A 22,465-nucleotide genomic window follows, 5' to 3' on the forward strand; every position below is an offset into this window, starting at 1 on the left:
ATCGGGACAAAGAGCAGGCAGGAATCCGAGGTCAAGATCAGGCTGTGAACTCAGCCCTGGAACAATCCGAGGGGTGAGAAGCGAATGAATGGAGGGAATGTGGAAGGGGGCCGTGGATCATAGCAGATGACGCCAGGCTTTGCAGCACAAGGGGAGGGTTTCAGGGTATGAAGCGACCGAGATGACACACGGCATCCTCCCACCTCCATACAAGTATAGTAAGTGGGAGGGAAATGCGCGTGGCGCAAGAAAGTCCGTCGCAACGGAAGAGAACCAAAGGGCAAAAAGCACGGAATGAAGGATGGGAAAAGGAACGCCTGGCGAGGGCAGCCACGTCGGCCAGCGGAGAACCAACCAGCCAACAACTGACGGACTGACTGACTTGGCCATCTCTCACGGCTCTCTCCTCGCACATTCCTGTTGGTTGACCTGGTGCTTCTTTTCTTCCTTTTTTGGTCATCGGAATTTGTTCCTTCGAACAGAAAAGGCAAGAAAAAGAGAGAATAAAAAAAAATAAGAAGCATTAAATTTTATCTACGGGAGAAAGTTTCAGATTGCTTTACTTCTTCCTCGCCCACGCTAACAGTGCGGATGATGCTGTGCTGGTGATGCTGGCAATATCCTCGTTGTCCCCCGGAATCAGCAGATCCAAACGATACACAATTCTTCCAGGTAAGTCTGGCTGAATGATCAGCAAGGATTCTGCCTACAGCCTTGCCCTTGGGACCTTGGCTGACGGTAGTGCTACTACCAAGAGACTTCAACTGCGAAGACAATCCATGCGCATCTACAGAGCCCCAGGTATCATCATAATCATTTCTCAAACAGACTATGGCTGCTACTTCATCAGCCTAATTGGGATGACTCGTGCCTTATTCCGACCGCTACGACCACGAGGTTCTAGAATTGCCCAGACAAGGTTTAGGCTGCTTATCTTGAGTTACCTTTTCCTTGCAAGGGCATTTCTCGGTAGGTCTTTTGCCTTTTTCTCCAGTGCGTCCAGGATATTCTCCGAGACTCCCAGATGTGGACATTTCCCGACTGGTGCTGTAGCCCAAGATAGTCAAAGCCTGTTTGTATGCGAATTCTATCGTATAGTTGTAATCGCGTCAAAGAAGGTCGACGGAAGACACGATCCGGCGCAGACTGGGCGTTGTCCCTGCAGGAAATTTGCGACTTACTTGGTGCTTCGCACGCGGTGTGGATTGGAAAATATTCATTGCTGACCGAACGCTGAATGGAGAATGGCCGACAACCTATCAACAAACAATTCATCTGCTTAGCTTTTCTTTTTCTTGCAGTGGGAGAATAGTACTTTGTCACCGGAGACAAGGAGAAAAGAAAAACAAAGGTAAAAAGCCTGGAAAATACCAATGGTCAAGTCCACAACATCTATCAGATCGATGCCTGACTATACAGTACTTAGTGACCCAACGGTGGGAAACAGTACCATGGAACCGGCTGGGGTCGCCTCTTCGGATCGGACCGAATGAATAATCGCCCATGCTCTGCCTCTCTCTTGTGTCTCCCCCTTCAGGCAATCCGATCAGTCTCGCCACATCTCTAGCCAAGTTGAGTGTGTAAAAGTGGTGCGACACCTCAGATATACAGATCACCGGGGATTTCCATGTGAGAAGAGGCGGCTTTTGGAGGCGAAGACGTGGGGAGATGGATTCCGGGCTCGGGGGGCTTCTGTGTTGTCTTTTTCCCACCCAAAAACTCAAACACGAACCCTATTTCCGGTTTCTCTCCTTGACGACCCCCACAACGATGGGGCCTCCCAAGTGGGGCGCGGTCAGTGCCCTTGCCTCGCTTGTCTATGGATGCTGATGGAGTTTCTTCTCTCACCCTTCTCCATGGGAAAAATCGGAGATGGTTCGACATTCCACAGTCGCTTAAATGGACACCTGAAATTGTGATCATCTTTCTTCCTTTTCTCGCCAATCAAGCCATTGTGCGGACGGGAGATAGCGACCCCAAGGCATCAGTGCAGTCTACTACTAATTCAAGCAACCATCGGACACTTCCCAACCAGGTAAATGTGCAATACACATTACTAGTCGGAGATGATACCCAGTCCCTTGCACCATACATGCACCCGAGGTTTGGAGTGATCTGCTGTTGCAGAACCAACATCAGAAGTACGAGACACTGTTTGTCTATCGTTGTACGTCACACCCATTGTTGTACTTCAATCTCTTCCATGAATCCCCCCCTACACAATGTCCACGCTGTCAACAGCAACCTTGACATACTATTCTTCTCTCAGTGACAGCCTGGTGCATAGTAGCGTCATTTAGACCATCTAGACCCGGAACTATCGGACCGACCTAAAACCGGTATCGTAGATCAAATGTAAGCTGACGGCTGACGGTGGTACAAGATTCCAAAATTCCAACAATTCCACTGGCACTGACACTGACAATTGGCTTTCTGTCTTGGTCAGTATCATCAATTCATGAATCAGGCCAGCTATCTCGAAGGGAGGGGAATGGAGGAGGAGGGGCTATTGACTTGGCTGATACATACCACTACGTCACAGTCACACCCAGAGACATCATTAACATCACCAACATTACATGCCTGCCTGATGAGGATCTACTGAGTGCTTTCTACTCAGCAATTGTTACTGATGATCGTCAATTTTCCCCATGTACTGTTGACATGAATATTCTAACTGCAGATGCACTCATTCCTCTACAAAACAGATGAGATATGTAAACATGTATGTATGAGTATGTATGATATCAAACTTCAGATACTTTGGTTTCTGCCCACTACCTAGCACTATGGTACATACCACATAGTAAGTAGGTGAGCTTGGAAGGGGGATAGGTGGTTGCATAAGTTAGTAATGCCCAATGCTAACTGGTGTCATCATATCATCCTACCATATCTGGAACAACCTCCTCAGTTTACTCCCAACCATCTACATCCTACCAGATATACTACCAAAATCCACCTTCATTATGATCAACACACCCGTTTGAGTGCACTTGTATCCTCATTAGCAGCTAGCAACTGAGCTACTAAGTGTACCAATTGCTCGCTACGGCCTGAATAATACTGAGTAATTATGCCAGATTGCCATACGTCAGGATATGATATGGTCAGTAAGTTGAAACAAAGGGAACTGTTTCAGCTAGTTCACCACACTGCCATTGGATTGATATTCACCTTCACAACTGTCAGTTCAGTTTCTTCGTACTTCGTTATTAAGACCACAATAGATTCATGCAGCTCAATAGGTCCACTTACATATATATATATATGATATATGAACTATGCATCAAGCATATACTACTGGTACGTGGGGATTTTATCCCAATATATCCAAAATCTCTAGGAATTTCTTGTAAAGGACGTGCCAATCAATATCCAGCTTCTGTCAGGGTCCGATTCTAGACAGATTTGATGAGTTGGGGGAACTACGGCTCTAGAGCCAGGTGCAGGCAAAGAAGAGATTGATCATAGAGAAGAGATCGTCTTCTATCTACAGTATTTTGATAATCAAATGGGAAGAATAATCCGAAGATGATCGCGTCATGAAGATACTCTACAAGTCCATGCGGGTCGCACCTTCCCTATGTGCCCAAATCAATTGTAGGTCTTGGTCTATCCTACCTTGTATATGATCCTATATCCCCACAGGTACCGGTAGAAATTCACTCACGCCAGTATTACAAGAGATAAAATTTACAATCTGCCCGAAGCATACCCTTTGAATCAAACACACCGAAGCTCTATAAGACTGCGAAGTTGTGAAGGTCAACTTGAACTCGCCGCAAGTTCATGGACACATATACCAACAGCTCAAACCTGCGTCCAGAGCGGTTGAGGCAGTTCGTCGCCGGGCTGTATCATCGCTTCCTGACGGCAAGCCTTCGATCCGGCCGGTGGGGATATGGGTCCTGCTCGACTGCTTGGGGCTGGCGGATAGAAGCCAACGTAAGCCTCGCGGCGGGCAGGTTCCCCGACGGTGACAGACCAAGTGTGCAGGCCATAATACGACGCGATGGAATGGACGAGCCAGCGACTGAAGGTGAGAACATTATGGTAAGCATGGATCGGCGATTTGAATAGGTGAGTCTACACTTACCCGAATCCAGCTGCCCGGTCGTCAACCAGGCTCTCAAACACCATCTTCTGCCCATCATGCTCATGATGAGCACTCATTGCCTCACGCATCTTTTGGAGTCTTGCTCTTCTCTGAGGCGAGTCGTGCATCAGGCCGTTTCGACCCACAAACACGATCTCATCTTCAGATTCACTGTCGGATGATTGCGGGGCATCTGCCAGACCCTCCTGCTTCAGTAAACTTTGCTTCTCGTTCCATCGCTGGATGAATTGTCTGATGTCCTCTTCGATATCTTGAAGTATACCGCGTGCTGCACGTGCATGCTTTAGTCTCTGTCGCAGCTCCTTAGGAACACGATGCTTCTCGGTCCGTGTCTCCATCTGCTGGGATGACCTATGGTCCAGATGCGCATAGTGATTGTCCCAGAGAGGTGCAAGGTAGTAAGGCAAAGGGTCGTGACGAGTGTGAGTGGCTTGGATATCCCAATCCTTTGAGGATGGCGGCTCGGCCCACGGATTGTTCAGAAGACGATCTTTGCAAGAAAGCACATTCTGTCAGCATCTATCGAGTGCAATGATAAGGCACGTCCGGCCCAGGAAAAGCGCGGAAGCCCAGCCACTGGCGTGTATCCGATATGTCAAGACATACCATTCTCCCAACGCTGCCTGCGACGACTACCATCCTTTCCCTTCAACAAGGCTTCGCGCCTCTTGAGACTATCACGGCGAATCGGCTCGCGGCGCCGAAAGGTCACCGACGCCACCTGAGTCTCCTTGGTTGGCTGGCCTAAGACCTTGACCTTAGGCGCGGAAGGGCTTCCCGCTGTCGGGACTGGGTCATCTAAGGGAATTGATAACGAGACTGTGGTGCCGCGAACGCCTGCGCGCGTAGGAGTGGACTGGGCAAAGGCCACATTGGAATCGGCGACCGGCACTGACTCGGAGAGAGTCAGACTCTCCAAGGATGCAGCTGCCTGTTCAGTCCAGACGGAGATAGCGCGAGCCTGCTGTGGTGAGAGGGATCCTCTCGGGTTCACTTCAGATGGGAAATTCGGATGAATGGCCATGGTGAGAGCGCAACGCGGTTTCAGAGGGGTGTCGATAACGGGTAGGCCTGTGGGACAGGGGAACCGGGATAATGGGGGGCGGTTAAACACAGAAAGAGTGTCGCAGCCTGAGGCGAGAGTATCGAGTACTCTGTAGTACTCCAGGAAGAGACCACTAAGGCAGTGACTTCTGGAGAAGACGACAAGAATCGGGGGAGGCGGGGGGGCGTGGACGAAGGGAAGCCCTGCTCACAGATAAGAGGAGATAACCACCGCCTGCAGTCCGGTCGCGTTCGGCGATCGAGCCCAGTCGGTACAATACGGTAAGCGCTGAGAATTCCGGGCTCGGATCCACCAGTTGACTCCCACTGGGGCACGAGAATCCTCAATGGCTGGTCATTGGATGCCCTTGACGCTTACCCTAGCCCTACCTGCCTGAATGGGTGTTGAGCCAGGAACCTTCTGTGAGTCATCGTGACTGCCAGTGGCGCCCTGATTCGCGCGCCGTTGGCTTCACGCGACGTGCGTCTATCCGCATCTCCCGCGGCGGTGATGTAACTCCCTCGAACCTTGGAAAATGGGACTCTCGGATTGCCATCTTATCTTTCAGATATTCCTCACCCCAGGCCTGTGTAAGTACTTTACAGCAAGGTATTGTGGTGTGTCTCCTACTAGTATGGGTGACTGGACTGGACTGCTCCGTAGATCCCTCTTCAAAGCAGCGTGCGAAATGTCCCAATAATACAGCCGTAGACAATGGCTTTCAGACACGCGCCCTTCATCAAATCCATAGCTTTTTCGGTCAACACTGTATGTTGTTCGTGTGGCAAGATTGGACGCCTTTTTACGATCAAATCGAATACCGAGCGGGATTGTGTAGCCCCGGTTAACTGCGAACCTACCAACGAAAAGTAGTTGCCTGTGGTGGTTGTCATACAATAAGTTAGGTTGGGGACATCCCCTGAAGAGGAAAATCCTGGTGCCTCAGGTACCTACCCCACGATTCACGGCAGCCAGCAATGATCCGGGCTCAGGTACACGGACTCGTGACGGTCGCACAACGGGACCTACATTAGTATGGCATAGTACAAGGGTCGACATATGCGATAGGAGTAGAGTCCGCCTTGACAATGTCTAAGAAAGCATGCTGAGCCCCCTCCCCCAGTGTTTATAGGTGAGTAGGAATGGAGTATAGTGCTTGAGTGCTTTCACGCTGGTAAACGGACCCGCTGGGCGGCTAGACTGCCTTGTTTTCGGTCTAGGAACCATTCAAGATTCAACGGCTACAAGTCAAGTCAGACCATCTATCAATAGTGCGAGATAGCAGAGAGTCGGACCGGAGTCTCACAGGCATCCTTGGCGGTCGAGGAGTGATGAGTTGTGCGACCAGCGCGTGTTCCTTATTTAAGCCGCGCGCGCACCTCTGACGCAACGGTCTCAAAGGGGGGTCTCACCTCTTGCATGTTCGGCTGCATTCAATTCGACCTCTCCGTGTCTGTCTAGCATCACCCCAAATCCTATCGGAATAGTCCTCCGGTTAAGTCAACATTGCAAATCAGTCCTTTCATTTTTGCCCAGCTCAGCGCTCGGCCTTCTGTGACCCTTGGAGCCTGATCAATTGCCGAAAGGTGTTCGGGCGGGTCAGCCTTGGACAGCTCATTTGCAGTGCAGAGGTTCATCAGCATCAGCTGTACTACTTGACTTCCTATCATCATTATTGATTATTATATTATATCCTATCTTCTCCGCCAATCTTCCATCGCCGGTAGTTTTTCGTAGACAACATGAAGCTCTCAATAGCTCTTGCACTCGGCGCAACGGCTTCGACGGGGGTGTTGGCTGCTGTTGTACCGCAGCAAGAACCGCTGATAACCCCCCAAGATCCCCCAACTCATCATCATCAGGAGAAGTTCTTGATCGAGTTGGCTCCTTATCAGACGAGATGGGTTACCGAGGAAGAAAAGTGGGACTTAAAACTGGTATAGCAACATTCCCCATTTTATTACTGTCACAATAGCACATCTCACTGATCGCTCTGCGAATGTTCCATTAGGATGGCGTGAACTTCATCGATATTACTGAAGAACGAAACACTGGGTTCTACCCAACGTTGCATGCTGGTAGCTATGTTCACTATCCGCCGACGATGAAGCATGCGGAGAAGGTGGTTCCCCTTCTGCGGGGTCTCTCCAAGGACAACATGGAGCAAAACCTCAACAAATTTACCTCATTTCACACTCGCTACTATAGGTCGTCCACTGGTATTGAGTCCGCAAAGTGGCTATACAGTAGGGTTTCGGATGTCATTGAGCAGTCGGGTGCAGCAGAGTACGGCGCCACTGTGGAGCAGTTCGCTCACTCATGGGGCCAATTCAGTATCATTGCTCGGATCCCAGGCCAGACTAACAAAACTGTTGTCCTGGGCGCACATCAGGACAGCATCAATCTTTTCCTCCCCTCCATCCTAGCTGCACCTGGTGCCGATGATGACGGAAGTGGAACCGTGACTATACTCGAAGCTTTGCGTGGTCTGCTGCAGTCAGACGCCATTGTCCGGGGCAACGCTTCCAACACAATCGAATTCCACTGGTACTCGGCAGAGGAAGGTGGTATGCTTGGTTCGCAAGCCATATTCTCTCAATATAAGAGAGATAAGCGAGACATCAAGGCGATGCTTCAACAGGATATGACTGGTTATACCCAGGGAGCTCTGGACGCCGGTCGTCAAGAAGCCATTGGGATTATGGTTGACTACGTTGATGAGGGACTGACACAATTCCTCAAAGATGTCACTACTGAGGTAAGGTCACTCCCGCTTTCCTTCTTTGTGAGACATATAACTAACGATTGCGGTCAAAGTATTGTGGTATTGGCTACATCGAAACCAGATGTGGCTACGCCTGTTCGGACCACACGTCCGCAAGCAAATATGGCTATCCCGCAGCTATGGCGACGGAATCCGAAATGGAAAACAGCAACAAGAGGATCCACACGACTGATGACAGCATCCGGTATCTAAGCTTCGATCATATGCTGGAGCATGCGAGGTTGACACTTGGCTTCGCTTACGAGCTGGCCTTTGCTCAATTCTAGTGTCCTTCATGATTTTACGTTGTAACCGGGTCTAGCAGATAATTCTGGCTAACTAGTGAGGCTTATATGTGTTCAGGTTTCCTATGTCGGTTTATTGTGGCATTAGACAAGATTACAGAGTAACCAATACTCCATTTTGTAATGGAATAGATGTCTGAGGCCCAAGTGTTGGCAAGGAACCTTGCCTATATACCACAGATTAATACTATTGGCTTTGGTGATTCAAGAATAGGCCTATGGCTGGACTTTATATATGTTGACATTCTATTTTGTACCGGCAACAGACTCTAACACTAGCACCTAACAAATAAAACACGTGTGACTCTTATGGGTGGCATGATGATAGTCTGCAGAATGGCCCGATAAGATAAACGAAGGAGATCCTACTATACCCGATTGAGTCACACTAGCCTGAAACAGAAAGACGGTCACTCCGCCGGGGCGATCACTTCCACTGGCTTCAATCTTCGAGTCATTCCTGCGGTCTGTTTTCTCCTTGTTACCACTCCCTTTGCCCTTCAGATCAGATCCTGAACGGAGAAAGCTCACCCTTCATACTACATAATATTCTACATAACTTGCTTGGACTGAATTGGCGATATTCCGTCGGTCGCTCCTATCTATCGCCTACGTCACCAGCGGTGCCCCTCCAAGGAAGACCCCACCATCAGACCTTGGATCCGATATTAGTCGGTGTGTGGTCTCGAAAGAGGTTGCAACAACTTCTCCGAGCTCCAAGATACCGTTGATCGCGAGACGACCGAAAAGGCAGCCTAATTGGGGCGAACTACCTCTCAGATATCTTTTCTAAAGAATTCTGGCTGGATACTCAATTGAAAACTCAATTTCTCATCGAGTGGTATGGTACATACGGCTACCATGGAATCTACCGACCCCTACGCAAAGGAGCTTCAGATTGCCTGTCTCACAGTTCAGAGAGCCACGCTCTTGACGAAAAAGCTATTGGAAGCTGTGGACAAGGGGTCTTTCGACAAGAATGACGCCACCCCAGTGACAATTGCTGATTTTGCTGCACAGGCACTGATTATCGCTGCCATTCACCATGCTTTCCCCGACGATGAGTTTGTCGGAGAGGAGAGCTCAGATGCTCTTCGATCCGATCCTGCTCTCCTTGACAGGACATGGGAGCTGGTCTCCTCTACCCGCCTGTCGGACGAGGAAAGCGATGCGCTGCTCTACGCTCCGAGCAGTAAGGAGGAAATGCTTGATTTGATTGACCTCGGTGCTCAGGGCAACTGTAGCAAGCAGAGCCGTGCTTGGGTTTTGGACCCCGTTGACGGCACCGCAACCTTTATTCAAGGTCAGCAGTACGCCGTTTGTTTGTCACTGGTGGAAAACGGCTACCAGAAGGTTGGCGTCTTAGGCTGTCCGAATATGAATCTGGAGACGGGTCGCCTTCATGAAAACATCGTCGACCGAGATGGCTACGGGCACCAGGTATTCGCCGTTGCCGGACAAGGCGCATTTATTCGGCGAATGGGAACGGGAGCTCTCCTCCCCTCGCGCAAGATCGAGCCAAAGGCGCAGATTACGGACCCGAAAGATATCGATTTTGTCGATTGCGTGTCAGCGACATCATCCGACAGGAACATGCATGCCCGCCTTGCGTCGCATTTGGGTGCACCTTGGCCGGCCTCGACGGACCTCTGGGCCGCGCAGCTGCGATACATCGCCATCGCAGTGGGAGGTTGTAATGTGATGATCAAAATTCCGCATAAATCTTCCTATCGGTCGAAGATTTGGGATCATTCAGGTGGCATGTTGATCGCCGAAGAACTCGGATGTACTGTTAGTGATCTGGCGGGTAATCCAGTCGACTGCAGCTTGGGCAGGACCCTGTCTGGTTGCTACGGGATGATCGTTGCACCTTCGTCCATCCACAGCCGGCTCGTGGAGGCAGTGAAACAGATCATGTAAGACTAACGGTTAATCCGGGGTCTGGGTTGGCGGATGGGCTGCCTTGACAGTCCCCGCTTACGGCTTTTGCTTTTTCTTCGGGGCTACTAGTTTTATTATTATCTCACAACCTAGTGTTTGATGAAAGAGCAAGGCTACGGACTAGTATGCCGTGACTATGCAGCCCCCCAAGTGGTTTGACAGGACAGTTCGTGCGTGAGGGCCAGGAGTACTTGTTGGGCTACCACAAGACGAACAAGACACCCGGCGGTATTCGCGCGCAGATGCATTCGAAAAGGGTACTCTTGCTGCATTTTGTCTGCTCACTGGCGGAAGAGACTCTCGGCTGCATGCGCCAACAGGACCGTGCACTGATCGACAACGTGGGGACGGCGATCAACGGCATATGACGACCATTGACGACGAGATGGCGATGATGGAGGGAGGACAGGAGCATGCAGTACCTCTATAATGCGTTCTGTTTGCATATTTACCACTGTTAGCGTTTTATCGCGTCCTCTGATGTTGGATAGAGATCGATACCTTTAAGGATGATGTCATAGATACTAGTCGTCACCTCATTGTGCTGAACCAGGGAAAAGGCCCCCACATACCGTAGTACACCAGCTCCAAGCAACGAGCTAAGCAGGAAAGAACATCTAAGAGACGAGTAATACTACGCAACACGACATCCGGAAGCACGGCAGTCCCGTGATGGCTGGGCGGGCTGGCCAGTGAGAGACGCGAGAGCCTGTCAGGAGATCAGGCAATGCGGGGGAGCTGCCGTCTCCCTCCCAATGACATCCTCCAGTCTCCTTCAACTAAAGTACTTTTCCTACTTATGCTTCGTCGCTGAAAATCCTTCACCTCTGCTGTGCTACGCAATATAACCGGATGTCCTTCCCTTCTTTCCCAGTCGGGCTCAGAGTTCGCTCTTCCTGATTCTAGGTCTCCTTCGCCCGTTCACCCTATCCATCCCTACCTCTTAATCCATAGCAGTCGCTATGTCGACCTGTGAGTTCCTCCCCCTTGTTTCCTAAGACACTCTCACCTGCGATACGCCGTTTATTCATCAGTTACTGATTGTGATGTTTCCCAGACAATCCATTCTACTAGGCGAGAGTCGCACGGCAGGTTCTCACTTGGAACCTATCGCGTCCTCGTTCCCTTGTCGTGGCTGCTCGTGGTGGTCGTCGGCATCTACTACTCCTCCCATGCCCCCGATGTCAAGCATGGCCATACCATCTGGAAGCAAGCCAACAAGCATATTACTCCATTTAGCTTGAGCACGGTTATTGCTGGTATCTATTGGTAAATCCACCCAGGTTTCCTTCTATGACATCTTTAATATATTGAGCTACCAACCTTGCTCTATGATTACCAACCTATTCTTACGACCTGCTACTTTAGGATCATAACCCTCCTGTCTCAAATCGGCTTTGTCTACCACCTTTTCTCCAATGATGCGGTAACGGCCACCGCCGCCGCCAATGTAGGGTCACATTTTATCCTGAACAATTTGTTCATTTTCGCCTGGATCCTTCTGTGGACTCGTAACCACTTCTGGGGCTCAGAAATTATCCTGATCGCGCACTTCCTGAATCAAAAGACGACCTACTGGCGGCATCGCACACTACCACCTCTTGCGCATTTTGCCGCTGTCGCAGCGCCCTACGCCTGGACTCTGATCACTCTCTTCTGGAACGGAGCAGTTGCTGTGAACAGCAACAGCCTGCCAGCGAGGATCGTCGCTAATGTGTTCATTTGGGTATTGTTCGCGCTGGGATCGACGCATATCTTGTCCACCCAGGATGACATTCTGGGTTACAGTCTGAGTCTCTTGACGCTGGGTATGTATCAATACAAAATTATCTGAAAAAGTAGCGTCACAGCGCTAACACCTCTGCAGCATTGGCCGTCAAGCAGTTCGGCGTCAAGGTCATCTCCCTACAGTGGATATTTGCCATTGTCATCTTTGCTGTCTTCTTCGCCGAGTCCCTCTATATTTCCCTGACGAAGTACTCTGGGCGCAACATCTTTTTCCGCAGGGCCGGGCAGCCGGCGCCGGCAACCAATCGCGAGAGGGAGCCGTTGCTCAACGATTCGACCCAGCCAGCACAAACGGCCTAATTAAGGGCTATGAATCAATCGCCATCTTACGCGCTTGTCAGGAAGCAGGTGGCTTTGTGAACATGAATCCCAAAAAGTGAGTCCATTGCGCTTAATGTCTGAGCCTCTTTTCGGGTCTAAGTTGGGTTGTTCATTTATTGTCTTGTTGTGCTCGGGTAGTACTACAATTCCTTGACTGCTACAGGACTGGGGGGATTATGATATATTAACGACACGTCAGTTTATGGGCTATACAGTTGTGGGTGTAATATGGCGAAGATGGATTTTGTCAACTTGATGGATATGTTGTTAGTGTGCTTGGGAACCTAATTTGTCTCTACTCTAATTATCAGCCTTCTATATTTACTGTTTTGGTCAAGCTATTGGTGAGCCACAGCTAATCGTCTACGGGCACGCGGAACTGGAATGGACTGGTGTTTACGACCGAGTTCTCCACAACATATGAGGTTATATATTGCTAGCTGTAAATCTGCACTAACCAAGGACTGTGGTCAAAGGATTATATTGCGTCCCAAGACCGTGCTCCTTGAATCCGCACGGACCTCAAATAAAAGCAAGCTCCACGGTTCGGTAGTAGAAAATGCAGTTGGCGAGGGGCGGGTTGGTGGTGGTGGTGCCTGAGGAGCCGGGCGGGATCTCGCCCACGGAATCGCACGAGGAAATGGCCAGAAAGTCGAAGTAAGGACCAGAACTGAATATCCGGAACATCGCCAGGAACCAAACGCCCACAATTACGAAGAGAGCCAATGACCATTCAAAATGGGTTTCCCCAACTCTCCTAGCACGATCACTCGATCCATGCGATGTCTCTCAGCTGCAAGGATGGTCGCCCCGCTCGCTCTTCCAAGCTTCCGTTGCCCTGGTGATATCCACGCTCTCCAGGCGCTGCTGTTCGTCAGCGCAGACCGATTACGACGGCAGTTTAGGCGCCCGTATCCAAGGTGATTTCATAAGAAGTGCCTGGGGCGGATCTGATCGGTTCCGTTCACTTTATCACCTGCCATTATTCAGTGTTTGACGCTCTGTGTGTGCGTCTGTGGTGTGGATCGCAACCTTTGTTTATAAGGAAGCTCGAGTGCCGCATCCGAGGTTCTACTCCATTTCTTCAACCGTGATCCGATCGCTTGGTTTCCGCGATACATTCCTCCAGATCTCTGACATACTTGGTTTGTTTACTGGTACTACCAGGCAACCAACTGCCTCCTGTGGATAGTAAGTGGCATTCCCCATCACCCCGGATCTGGAACTGTGTGGGCAATGCAGACGTGCTAACCGTGGAACCCGTTACCTTTAGGAATCCATAAACCAGTGCTATTTACGTGCCTTCAGTTGAGGTCATCTCAACAGCTGGTGCAGTAACCACACGGATACCTGAAGAACTATACTGTGCCACTGCAACGTTTGATCATCGGATACTATGCACAATTGAGTGACGGGCAGATAATCATGAACAACTCGTCGCGGATGTATGTGCCGGCGCACAACCAGGAAGAGGAGCCGCCGGCATATGATACGTACGAGGACCCATACTTTACCGAACATGAATCTCCTCCGGCAGCATCTCGTGCGCATGGAGCTACTATGCGCTTGCTGCCAACCAGCACGATTGTAGAAAGCGATTTGAGTGCCGATACAGGAGTTAGCTCAGAGTACCACTACGGGGATCCTTTTGTCGATGACGGAGAGTAAGTAATAGCCATTCTTTCATTTTACCTTATCACACTAAGCTATGGCTTCTGGCATTCCGATGACTCTGTTTGGTATCTGCCCTACGGCGTGGAGCTCCATACCAATTCTCCCCTTGTTGACATGGTCAATGCTGTTGAAATAGCTGTCTGGGGAAAGCTCAGGCCTGGTGACTGAGAAATATCCAGTCTTTTTGCATGCCGTGATTTCCCTAGCAAACACTGTCTTCGCTTTTCTGCGTATAACTGGGATGTCTTCGGACATCCGGCACAACTGCTTTCAATATGATCTACGAAATGATGGTTATGAAGCGGTCTGCTAACTCGCGTGCTCAAAACAACCGCAGAAGTGAACGCCAGCGATACTATCCCTATGAACCAACCGAATCTCCTTCACGACCTGTATCGAGTCTGGGAAACGTACCGACCATCCCCCCGCCAGCAGCATCAACGGTAGATGTTCCACACTATACCTCTCGTCCGGGCTCTCCCACACGGCCTTGGTCGCCTAACCGTGTCGGGAACTGGGCCAGACCTCCAGCTCCCCCTTCAGTCGCAAGCTCGCAATATGAACGTGCAGATCTCAATGGTAGTCCACGACCGGGCACCCCCAGCTCAAGATATGGGGGGAGCCCTCGCCGTCCGTTGCCCCCAGCACCGCTTTTTTCAGCCCCGGGTGGACATGATGCAAACATCCCAATCAATGATGCAGGCGACGATGATGTATTCGGTGGTGGTGGGCGGACAATTGACCCTAACAATCGAGCCAGTATGCAGTCTTTTATGAGCGAGTCTACGATTATAACAGATGAGAAGGATGCCATGTCGAAAGTTGACTTGGACGATGAAATGGAAGAAACAGATGAAATGGTCGACCCTAACATACATTATGGTCCAGCTCCAGAAAAGCAGAGCCGCCGAGGTGTTCGTGAGGCGCAGATGTCAACCAAAGAAGTCCAACTGATCAACGGTGAACTGATCTTGGAATGCAAGATCCCAACTATCCTGCACTCTTTCTTGCCTCGTCGTGATGACCGAGAATTCACCCATATGCGATACACTGCAGTGACCTGTGACCCCGACGACTTCACGCAGCGAGGCTACAAGCTGCGCCAACAGATTGGCAGTACTATGCGTGAGACTGAGCTGTTGATTTGTATCACAATGTATAACGAGGATGAGATCGGCTTCACTCGGACTATGCATGGTGTGATGCAGAATATCACCCACCTTTGCTCGCGATCCAAGTCCCGTACCTGGGGTAAGGATGGTTGGAAGAAGATTGTGGTCTGCATCATCGCCGACGGTCGTAAGAAGGTGCACCCGCGGACCCTCAATGCTTTGGCGGCTTTGGGTGTCTACCAGGAAGGTATCGCCAAGAACGTTGTCAACCAGAAGCAGGTCAACGCGCACGTCTACGAATACACGACGCAGGTATCGCTCGATCCCGACTTGAAGTTCAAGGGCGCTGAGAAGGGCATCATGCCGTGCCAGGTGCTCTTCTGTTTGAAAGAACACAACAAGAAGAAATTGAACTCACACCGTTGGTTCTTCAACGCTTTTGGCCGAGCACTACAGCCGAACATTTGCATCCTGCTCGATGTGGGTACCAAACCTGCGCCTACCGCACTCTACCACCTCTGGAAAGCGTTCGACCAGAACTCGAACGTCGCGGGAGCGGCTGGTGAAATCAAGGCGGGCAAAGGCAAGGGTATGCTCGGTCTTCTGAACCCTCTGGTTGCCAGTCAGAACTTCGAGTATAAGATGTCCAACATTCTGGACAAGCCGTTGGAGTCTGTCTTCGGTTACATTACTGTGCTTCCTGGAGCGCTCAGTGCGTATCGGTTCTTCGCACTGCAGAACGACGCCGAGGGTAATGGCCCTCTGAACCAGTACTTCAAGGGAGAAACTCTACACGGACAAGATGCAGATGTGTTCACAGCCAACATGTACCTAGCAGAAGATCGTATCCTCTGCTGGGAGTTAGTTGCCAAGAGGGAAGAGCGCTGGGTCTTGAAGTTCGTGAAGAGTGCTGTTGGTGAAACTGACGTCCCAGGTAAGCCATGAAGACGAGCGATAGATGTAATTCCGCTAACAGCCCTTGCTAGACTCAATTCCCGAGTTCATCTCACAGAGAAGACGTTGGTTGAACGGTGCCTTCTTCGCGGCCGTGTACTCTATCGTCAATGCCAAGCAACTCTGGAAAACGGACCACTCACTACCTCGGAAGATTCTCCTTCAAATTGAGGGTGCTTACCAATTCATGCAATTGATCTTCACGTACTTTGGCTTGGTAGGTTTTGGATACCCAGCAATCCAAGAAAACCTCGCTGACATTCCACTCACTACTAGGCAAACTTCTACCTGGTATTCTACTTTATCGCTGGCTCACTTACCGACGATAAAATTGATCCGTTTGGTCACCATATCGGCAAATACATATTCGTGATCCTGAGATACGCCTGTATTCTGGTGATGTGTCTGCAGTTCATCATTTCAATGGGTAATCGACCGCAAGGGTGAGTAGTCCATACAAGGCAGTCCCATGAACAGCTGGCTAACCCCAACCCTTGCAGTGCCAAAAAGCTATACCTGTCCGGCATCATCGTGTATTCGATCATCATGTTCTACACGATCTTCTGCACCATGTATCTTGTGGTGATCGAAATTCTAGCACGAACGGGCGCCGATACATCCCTGGAAGTGAGCGACGGCCTATTCGTCAACATCGTCATGTCCCTCCTCTCAACAGTGGGCTTATACTTCTACGCCTCCTTCCTCTACCTCGATCCCTGGCATATGTTCACCTCCTCAGCAGCCTACTTCATCATGTTACCCAGCTACATTTGCACCCTCCAGGTCTACGCCTTCTGCAACACGCACGACGTCTCTTGGGGAACAAAAGGTGACAACGTCCTGAACATGGACCTGGGAGCCGCGCGTGTCGTCAACGGCACAACCGTGCAAATCGAAATGCCCTCCGAACAACTCGACATCGACAGCGGCTACGACGCTGCGCTCCGCAACCTCCGCGACCGCGTCGAAGTCCCCGAAACCCCCATCACCGAGAGCCAAATGCAAGAAGACTACTACCGCGCCGTCCGTACATACATGGTCTCCATCTGGATGGTAGCGAACGTCATTCTGGCCATGGCCATCTCAGAAGTCTATGGTCCGGATGCGGGCGGTACGAACATCTACCTCGCTATCATTCTGTGGTCCGTGGTGGTGTTGGCCCTTATTCGTGTCATTGGTTCCACGACGTATGCGATCTTGCTTGTCGTGCAGAAGATCGTCGAGGGCAAGACCAAGTTCGATGCGGGCAACTTGGCGAATATGAGCCATGTTTCTGGCTCGAGTGGTGGGAGGAGTAGTACTGCGCTTAAGTACGGTGGTGGGGTTAGTTTCAAGGATAAGTTTGCTGAGGCGAAGTGGTCCGCTAAGAGGGTGGCGGGTAAGGCTATGTTTTGGAGGAAGTGATTGATCTAAATTCTATCGGTATACCCCCTCTATGTCTATCTCATTGTCCAGGTCTGGCTCCCTTGCTGGTGGTGAGATAGGTTTGTTTGGAGTTCTTTTGTCTATGTTTCCTTTTCCTTCACCTTTTCTTACGACCTTATTTATGATGTATGATTGGGATTTTTCATGTATGTATTTATGCTTCGTTATGATTGATGGATATAATGGATTGTAAATGATCGGTCAATTTATGAATGATATCGGATTTCACTTCAATTTTTCTCCCACCCAGCTATGCTTAACTCAGAGCATAGATCTAGTAGAGGTCTGCTCTGCTCCCTTTAGAATACCATCAACCAACGCACCAGCAGCCAGAGTTTCCTCATCCTTGAAATGCTTTCCGACCAACTGCAACGCAATGGGCGCACCTTCGTACCGTTCCGGACCGGTATACTTGCTCCATTCGCGCTGATCAACTTCGTCTCGAGGCTTATATGACTTATGCTCGCTGGTCAACTGATCCAGCTGCGGATTCACGCTCAGACCAGATGGGAATACTACGGCCGGCTGGTCCAAGATATTCCAGACAGCCGTGTAGTTCCAGTAGTGGGATTCGCCGAGAACGGAGGCAACGCCCGCGTATGCGGGACAGAGGATGAAGTCCACGCCTCTGGATTTCATCAAGGCGTGGTATTCGTCTCGGTATACGTCGCGCTGGACATTTAGTTCCCAGGATTCGGCCATGGTGAGGGGGGTAGGACTGCTGTAGTTGAAGGCCCAGGCTGTCAGAGGAAGAATGGGTTCGCCCGTTTGGGCGATGAGTTTGCGCTGGCTGAGGGCTCCGTCGGGGAAGTACATGGCGGACTAGGGTTTTGTGATCAGTATGGGTATGATTAAAGTGGTATTGCTTGATTGGCGTGACGTACGATGATGTCCCAGCCGTGCTTGTGCTTGTATGGTTCCCAGTCGATGACCTTGATGCCCGCTGCTTGGAGCTTGGCTTTGGCGTGTTTGAGGGCCCGGGTTACGGGGGGATGGGGGCGGACGACTCTGGTTTTTGATTTGTTAGTTGCCGTATGCATTGGTGTGACGATATTGGCTTACCCGTCATCCCACATGATGGCTACAGTCATGCCTTTGGTAGGCTTGGCCCTCTTCCATGGGACCGGAGCCAAGGACGTCTCGATATTCCAGGGCTCTTGGTCGATGATGGCCTGCTGGAAGAGGTCCATGTCTTCCACGCTCTGGCTAGCAAGAGGCCCGATTACGCCGCGAATGGATTCGTGACCGTCCTTGGGTGCCTTTGCACCTGACATTGGGTTGCGAAGGGCTGTTGGGCGGAACCCATAGGAGCCACAGAATGCAGCGGGGCATCGGATTGAGCCTCCAATGTCTGTGCCGATACCTAGGGGAGCGCATTTGAAGCCGGTCGAAGCGCCTTCACCACCTGAGGAACCCCCAGCACTGAGCGTGCGGTTGTAAGGGTTTAGCGTCTTTCCGGTGAGGTTATTGCTGCAGCAGAGGTGCTTCATGTATTTATTAGCTACGCAAGGTCATTGCCTGCAAGGTGGGCATATAGACATACCATGAGAGATTGCGGCTGGTTGGTTCGTACATGGAAGACGGCGCCAGCCTTTTCGAGACATTGTAGTATGAGGGCGTCTTCTGTAGCAACATCGTCCACCCTAGTGTTATCAGTTTCTGGCTTTGATACTGTATTTGAAGAAGAACGGGGCCATACCAGGCCACATAGCCGGCATTACATGTGAGGCCCTTGACCCCAACATGCTCCTTGACGCTTATCGGGACACCATGCTGTGAGTTATTAGTCTATAGGTTGTACGGCACCGCTGATAAGGAAGTCCCACCAAAGGCCCAACTAGCTTTCCGGTTCGCCTGTAATACTCATCTAATTCCTTGGCTCGCCCAATTGCTCGGTCGGTTAGGAACTCTGTGGCGAAGTTAAGCTGATAACAAGGATTAGTTGCACCGAAACCTGGACCAGATATAGTTAAGCATTACCAGTTGATGGCCCAATACGGATCGCTTGATGAAAGCCACGACCACCTCCTCTGCCGTGAGCTTTCCAGCCCCCATGTTCTGCACTAGGGTAGCGGCAGACATGTCGGTTATACTGAGCTCTCTCGCCGAGAGAAGGCCGCTTTTGCGGGGAAAGTCCTCCACATTCTTCAGGTCGGCCGAGGGTAGCTTATGTGCGGGGAGTAGCCATTGTTTGGGGATCGATTGTTGGAGAATGTCCTTGGCCTTTTGGGCCTGGGTTTCCCATGAGAGTGACATAGTGTAAGATGCTCACGAGCGCTAGGGTCGAGTTTGAGTGATGGAGGAAATGTGACTGGCATGGGAAAGGTGGGGAGTGCGCACAGTTTAAAACCGGCAGTCAAGAGCACTAATGGTTTCCATGACAAGGCAGATGAGGAGTCGGACACTGTCTACATCTCGGAATCGGAATGCAGACCAATAATGATCTACAGAAGGCCTTTGTTGAAGCACCCTATATGCATCTAGCTGCGCTGCAGGTCTTAGCTCCAGGGAGGAGATAACGCCTCGGGTGGAGATCCTCTTATCTTTCTGGTCGCGAGTACTTGCCTATCAAGAGGCCTGGCGCTTATCGGCAATTGGCAAAGTCCGCTGAATGGCGTTCCTGTGCCGACATCGCCTAGTTATTTTCGGTGTCACTATTTAACCATTGGCCGTCAGTACCGGAGGGGATCTGCTAGGAATGGCGGATGGAACCAGAAGCACAGCCGAAGGTTTGAACGACCAGGCGGAATATGTTCCGCGTACTAGTTGGGGGCGAGAGATTGACTTCACATCTCATCAATGGTACTCGGGCCAGCAACGAAGGAGATTGACAATCATTCGAGTGAATAAGAATGAAGCGGAGGAAGAGAAGCATTCAAAGATGGTATATTTTCTAAAACTAAGTAGTAGCAGCCAGGTCAGATGACCCAGCCTCCTCGTGACATTCGCCATCTTCATCTTCATCTTCATTTCCCCTTCGCCTTTTTTTTTTTTGTTTGTACCTCTTACTTCAAGTTCTTTTGTTTCCCTCTCCTTATTTCCATTTTCCGTTTGTCCTCTATCCACAGCAAGTCAATTCTTCACATAATGTCCCGCATATCACCTGACACTTCTCAGACATTTCAGTCTGTGAACTCAGTTCTGTTTCCACTGCCGGCCTTCCCAGAGCAATCGCCTCCGGGTGGGCCATCTCCGGCTGAATCGTGGTAGAATGGATCCCGTATGCGTGGAAACATTCGTTGATGGTCTTACTCAACTTAAGGAAACTCGGTACTGAGCAATCGGACACCATTACATGAACCGATGCGAGCGCCTTGTGCTGGTTTAGGCGCCAGATATGTAGCTCGTGGACCGATAGAACACCGGGAATCTGCGAAGCGTCCAATGGTGAGAATTAGTCGATGACTGGAGCTTGTATGTGGCCTACCTTCTCTAGATCATGCTTCACATCCTCAAGGTCGACTCCATTAGGCGCGCTTTCCAGCAGGATGATTCCACATCGCCGCACTATCACAGGGTTCAGCATCCATGGATCAAACAACATGAAAGGACATACCCAGTGGAACAGAAGACAGCATTATCATAATGGATATTCCCATGCTTGTGCCAGGATCCGCATAGTATCTTCCTCCATAGTGAGCGAGCCATATGACCAAGGCCGCTGCCATCACTCCAAGGTTATTGGCCGCATCGCCTATAACATGGATCAAGACCCCCAGCATCCCTAGGTCATGTCCGTGAGAGGCTGCATGAGCCCCATTTGAAAGGTGTTTGTGATCATTGTGCTACAGGGTAGGAGGTCAGCCAGCTGAAAGCTCTATAGTCTGCTCAAGTACTAACGTTAGGACTTCCTGGTCGTTCCGGTCCTGTAATGTCATCTGTCGTCGACACGGGAAGCTCTTCGAGAGCCCCTGAACTAGGTTCATGGCCGTGATCATGATGGTGATGCTCTGTAAAACAGTTACCGGGGCCGCCTCACTAGCTGTTGAAGCCGGGATTACCGTGGAGAAACGTGGCGCTGATAAGGTTCAGGGTCAGTCCGATGGCTCCCATTATGAACATGAGCTTAGGATTCTCAACACCTGTTGCACATTAACTGGATGAAGTTGACAGTCAAATGGAGTACCAACGCTGAAGCGTGATGAATCGCTCAATGGACTGTAGGAAAATACTGATCCCGAGCGCGAAGAGTAGGACCCCATTGAAGAAGGCACCCAGCAACTGGGCTCGTTGCCAACCGAAGGATAGGGCTTTCGGCGATTCATCTGCTTCTGAGACCTGGAGCTTGATCTCAGTATCTGTTGCAACGTTTCGAACAGTGTCGTGGGCTACCTTGAGAGCAACGAGCGCGACAACAAACCCGACCAGGTCGTTCAGCTAGATTTATCAGTGACTACTCTGCAACACTGGGCCGCACATACATAATGGAAAGCATCGGCCACCAAAGCAATGGAATGCGTGTAAAAGCCAACTACCGTACGGTCGCATTAGCCAGGCTTGCAATGAAGTGGGCTGCAGATGTATAGAGGGGAGACTACCTGAAATCTCAGCCACAAAGAATGCTGAGGAGATGACAACCACCACCGTCAACCGCGTGGCGCGTGATATTTTGAGCACCATGATACTGAAATCCCTCAGATGAGGATGAGACAAAGCCCAGACGACCTTTTGCTGTAGAAGTACTCGAGGCCAGGTGTGAGGCTACCGGCTTATTACCCCTTACATTAGAATCGGGCCGGGTTGGAATGCGAAGAACTTTCCAAACCAGGCTGACGGAGCATATTGCGAGGACCCCTTCTGGTGTGCCTATACCAAGGCAAACATGTTGCTCTCAAGTCTCTACACTGCTGGTGAGTTGTTGTGCCATCCAGCTCCGACATGCTCACACCATTACCTATGTCACACATCATATGCAGCTGACGTACCAACCTCGGTATTTTAATGCATATTGGTGACACTTCTATTGTAGACGCTGCTTAGGTTGATTTTTCTCTGCCGGCTTCTCATCTATTAGGG

The 22,465-nt window shown here is 50.5% G+C and overlaps 8 protein-coding genes across 8 annotated transcripts; 5 read left to right on the forward strand and 3 right to left on the reverse strand.

Moving 5' to 3' along the window:
• Positions 1-530: 530 nt before the first annotated feature.
• An14g00610 (hypothetical protein) lies at positions 531-5,144 on the reverse strand (the record flags this gene model as incomplete). The annotated part of the gene is made up of 16 exons (XM_001400653.3): positions 531-787; positions 945-1,047; positions 1,182-1,256; positions 1,316-1,407; positions 1,451-1,563; positions 1,610-1,907; positions 2,058-2,151; positions 2,256-2,330; positions 2,530-2,587; positions 2,801-2,868; positions 2,983-3,056; positions 3,259-3,282; positions 3,580-3,637; positions 3,820-4,036; positions 4,100-4,610; positions 4,727-5,144. The coding sequence occupies 16 exons, from the start codon at positions 5,142-5,144 to the stop codon at positions 531-533; spliced, it is 2,535 nt and encodes an 844-aa protein (XP_001400690.3).
• A 1,763-nt stretch (positions 5,145-6,907) lies between these two features.
• Positions 6,908-8,216, forward strand: An14g00620 (uncharacterized protein; the record flags this gene model as incomplete). Its single annotated transcript, XM_001400654.3, has 3 exons — positions 6,908-7,102; positions 7,177-7,923; positions 7,983-8,216. The coding sequence occupies 3 exons, from the start codon at positions 6,908-6,910 to the stop codon at positions 8,214-8,216; spliced, it is 1,176 nt and encodes a 391-aa protein (XP_001400691.1).
• An 879-nt stretch (positions 8,217-9,095) lies between these two features.
• An14g00630 (uncharacterized protein) lies at positions 9,096-10,543 on the forward strand (the record flags this gene model as incomplete). The annotated part of the gene is made up of 2 exons (XM_059744026.1): positions 9,096-10,150; positions 10,318-10,543. 2 exons carry the CDS (start codon positions 9,096-9,098, stop codon positions 10,541-10,543), a joined length of 1,281 nt encoding a protein of 426 aa, XP_059602237.1.
• Positions 10,544-11,137: 594 nt separating this feature from the next.
• An14g00640 (uncharacterized protein) lies at positions 11,138-12,263 on the forward strand (the record flags this gene model as incomplete). Its single annotated transcript, XM_059744027.1, has 4 exons — positions 11,138-11,147; positions 11,234-11,444; positions 11,544-11,983; positions 12,043-12,263. The coding sequence occupies 4 exons, from the start codon at positions 11,138-11,140 to the stop codon at positions 12,261-12,263; spliced, it is 882 nt and encodes a 293-aa protein (XP_059602238.1).
• Positions 12,264-13,709: 1,446 nt separating this feature from the next.
• An14g00650 (hypothetical protein) lies at positions 13,710-14,126 on the forward strand (the record flags this gene model as incomplete). The annotated part of the gene is made up of 2 exons (XM_059744028.1): positions 13,710-13,948; positions 13,991-14,126. 2 exons carry the CDS (start codon positions 13,710-13,712, stop codon positions 14,124-14,126), a joined length of 375 nt encoding a protein of 124 aa, XP_059602239.1.
• Positions 14,127-14,233: 107 nt separating this feature from the next.
• Positions 14,234-17,428, forward strand: An14g00660 (uncharacterized protein; the record flags this gene model as incomplete). Its single annotated transcript, XM_001400658.3, has 4 exons — positions 14,234-16,004; positions 16,057-16,241; positions 16,301-16,467; positions 16,525-17,428. The coding sequence occupies 4 exons, from the start codon at positions 14,234-14,236 to the stop codon at positions 17,426-17,428; spliced, it is 3,027 nt and encodes a 1,008-aa protein (XP_001400695.3).
• A 282-nt stretch (positions 17,429-17,710) lies between these two features.
• An14g00670 (uncharacterized protein) lies at positions 17,711-19,705 on the reverse strand (the record flags this gene model as incomplete). Its single annotated transcript, XM_001400659.3, has 7 exons — positions 17,711-18,271; positions 18,334-18,457; positions 18,512-18,933; positions 18,993-19,092; positions 19,149-19,222; positions 19,276-19,374; positions 19,430-19,705. 7 exons carry the CDS (start codon positions 19,703-19,705, stop codon positions 17,711-17,713), a joined length of 1,656 nt encoding a protein of 551 aa, XP_001400696.1.
• Positions 19,706-20,507: 802 nt separating this feature from the next.
• An14g00680 (uncharacterized protein) lies at positions 20,508-22,329 on the reverse strand (the record flags this gene model as incomplete). Its single annotated transcript, XM_059744029.1, has 8 exons — positions 20,508-20,819; positions 20,877-20,956; positions 21,006-21,234; positions 21,290-21,399; positions 21,451-21,531; positions 21,622-21,777; positions 21,988-22,131; positions 22,215-22,329. The coding sequence occupies 8 exons, from the start codon at positions 22,327-22,329 to the stop codon at positions 20,508-20,510; spliced, it is 1,227 nt and encodes a 408-aa protein (XP_059602240.1).
• Between the last annotated feature and the right edge of the window lie 136 nt (positions 22,330-22,465).

This window comes from Aspergillus niger, assembly GCF_000002855.4.
Source record: "Aspergillus niger supercontig An14".
Classification (NCBI taxonomy): Eukaryota; Fungi; Ascomycota; class Eurotiomycetes; order Eurotiales; family Aspergillaceae; genus Aspergillus; species Aspergillus niger.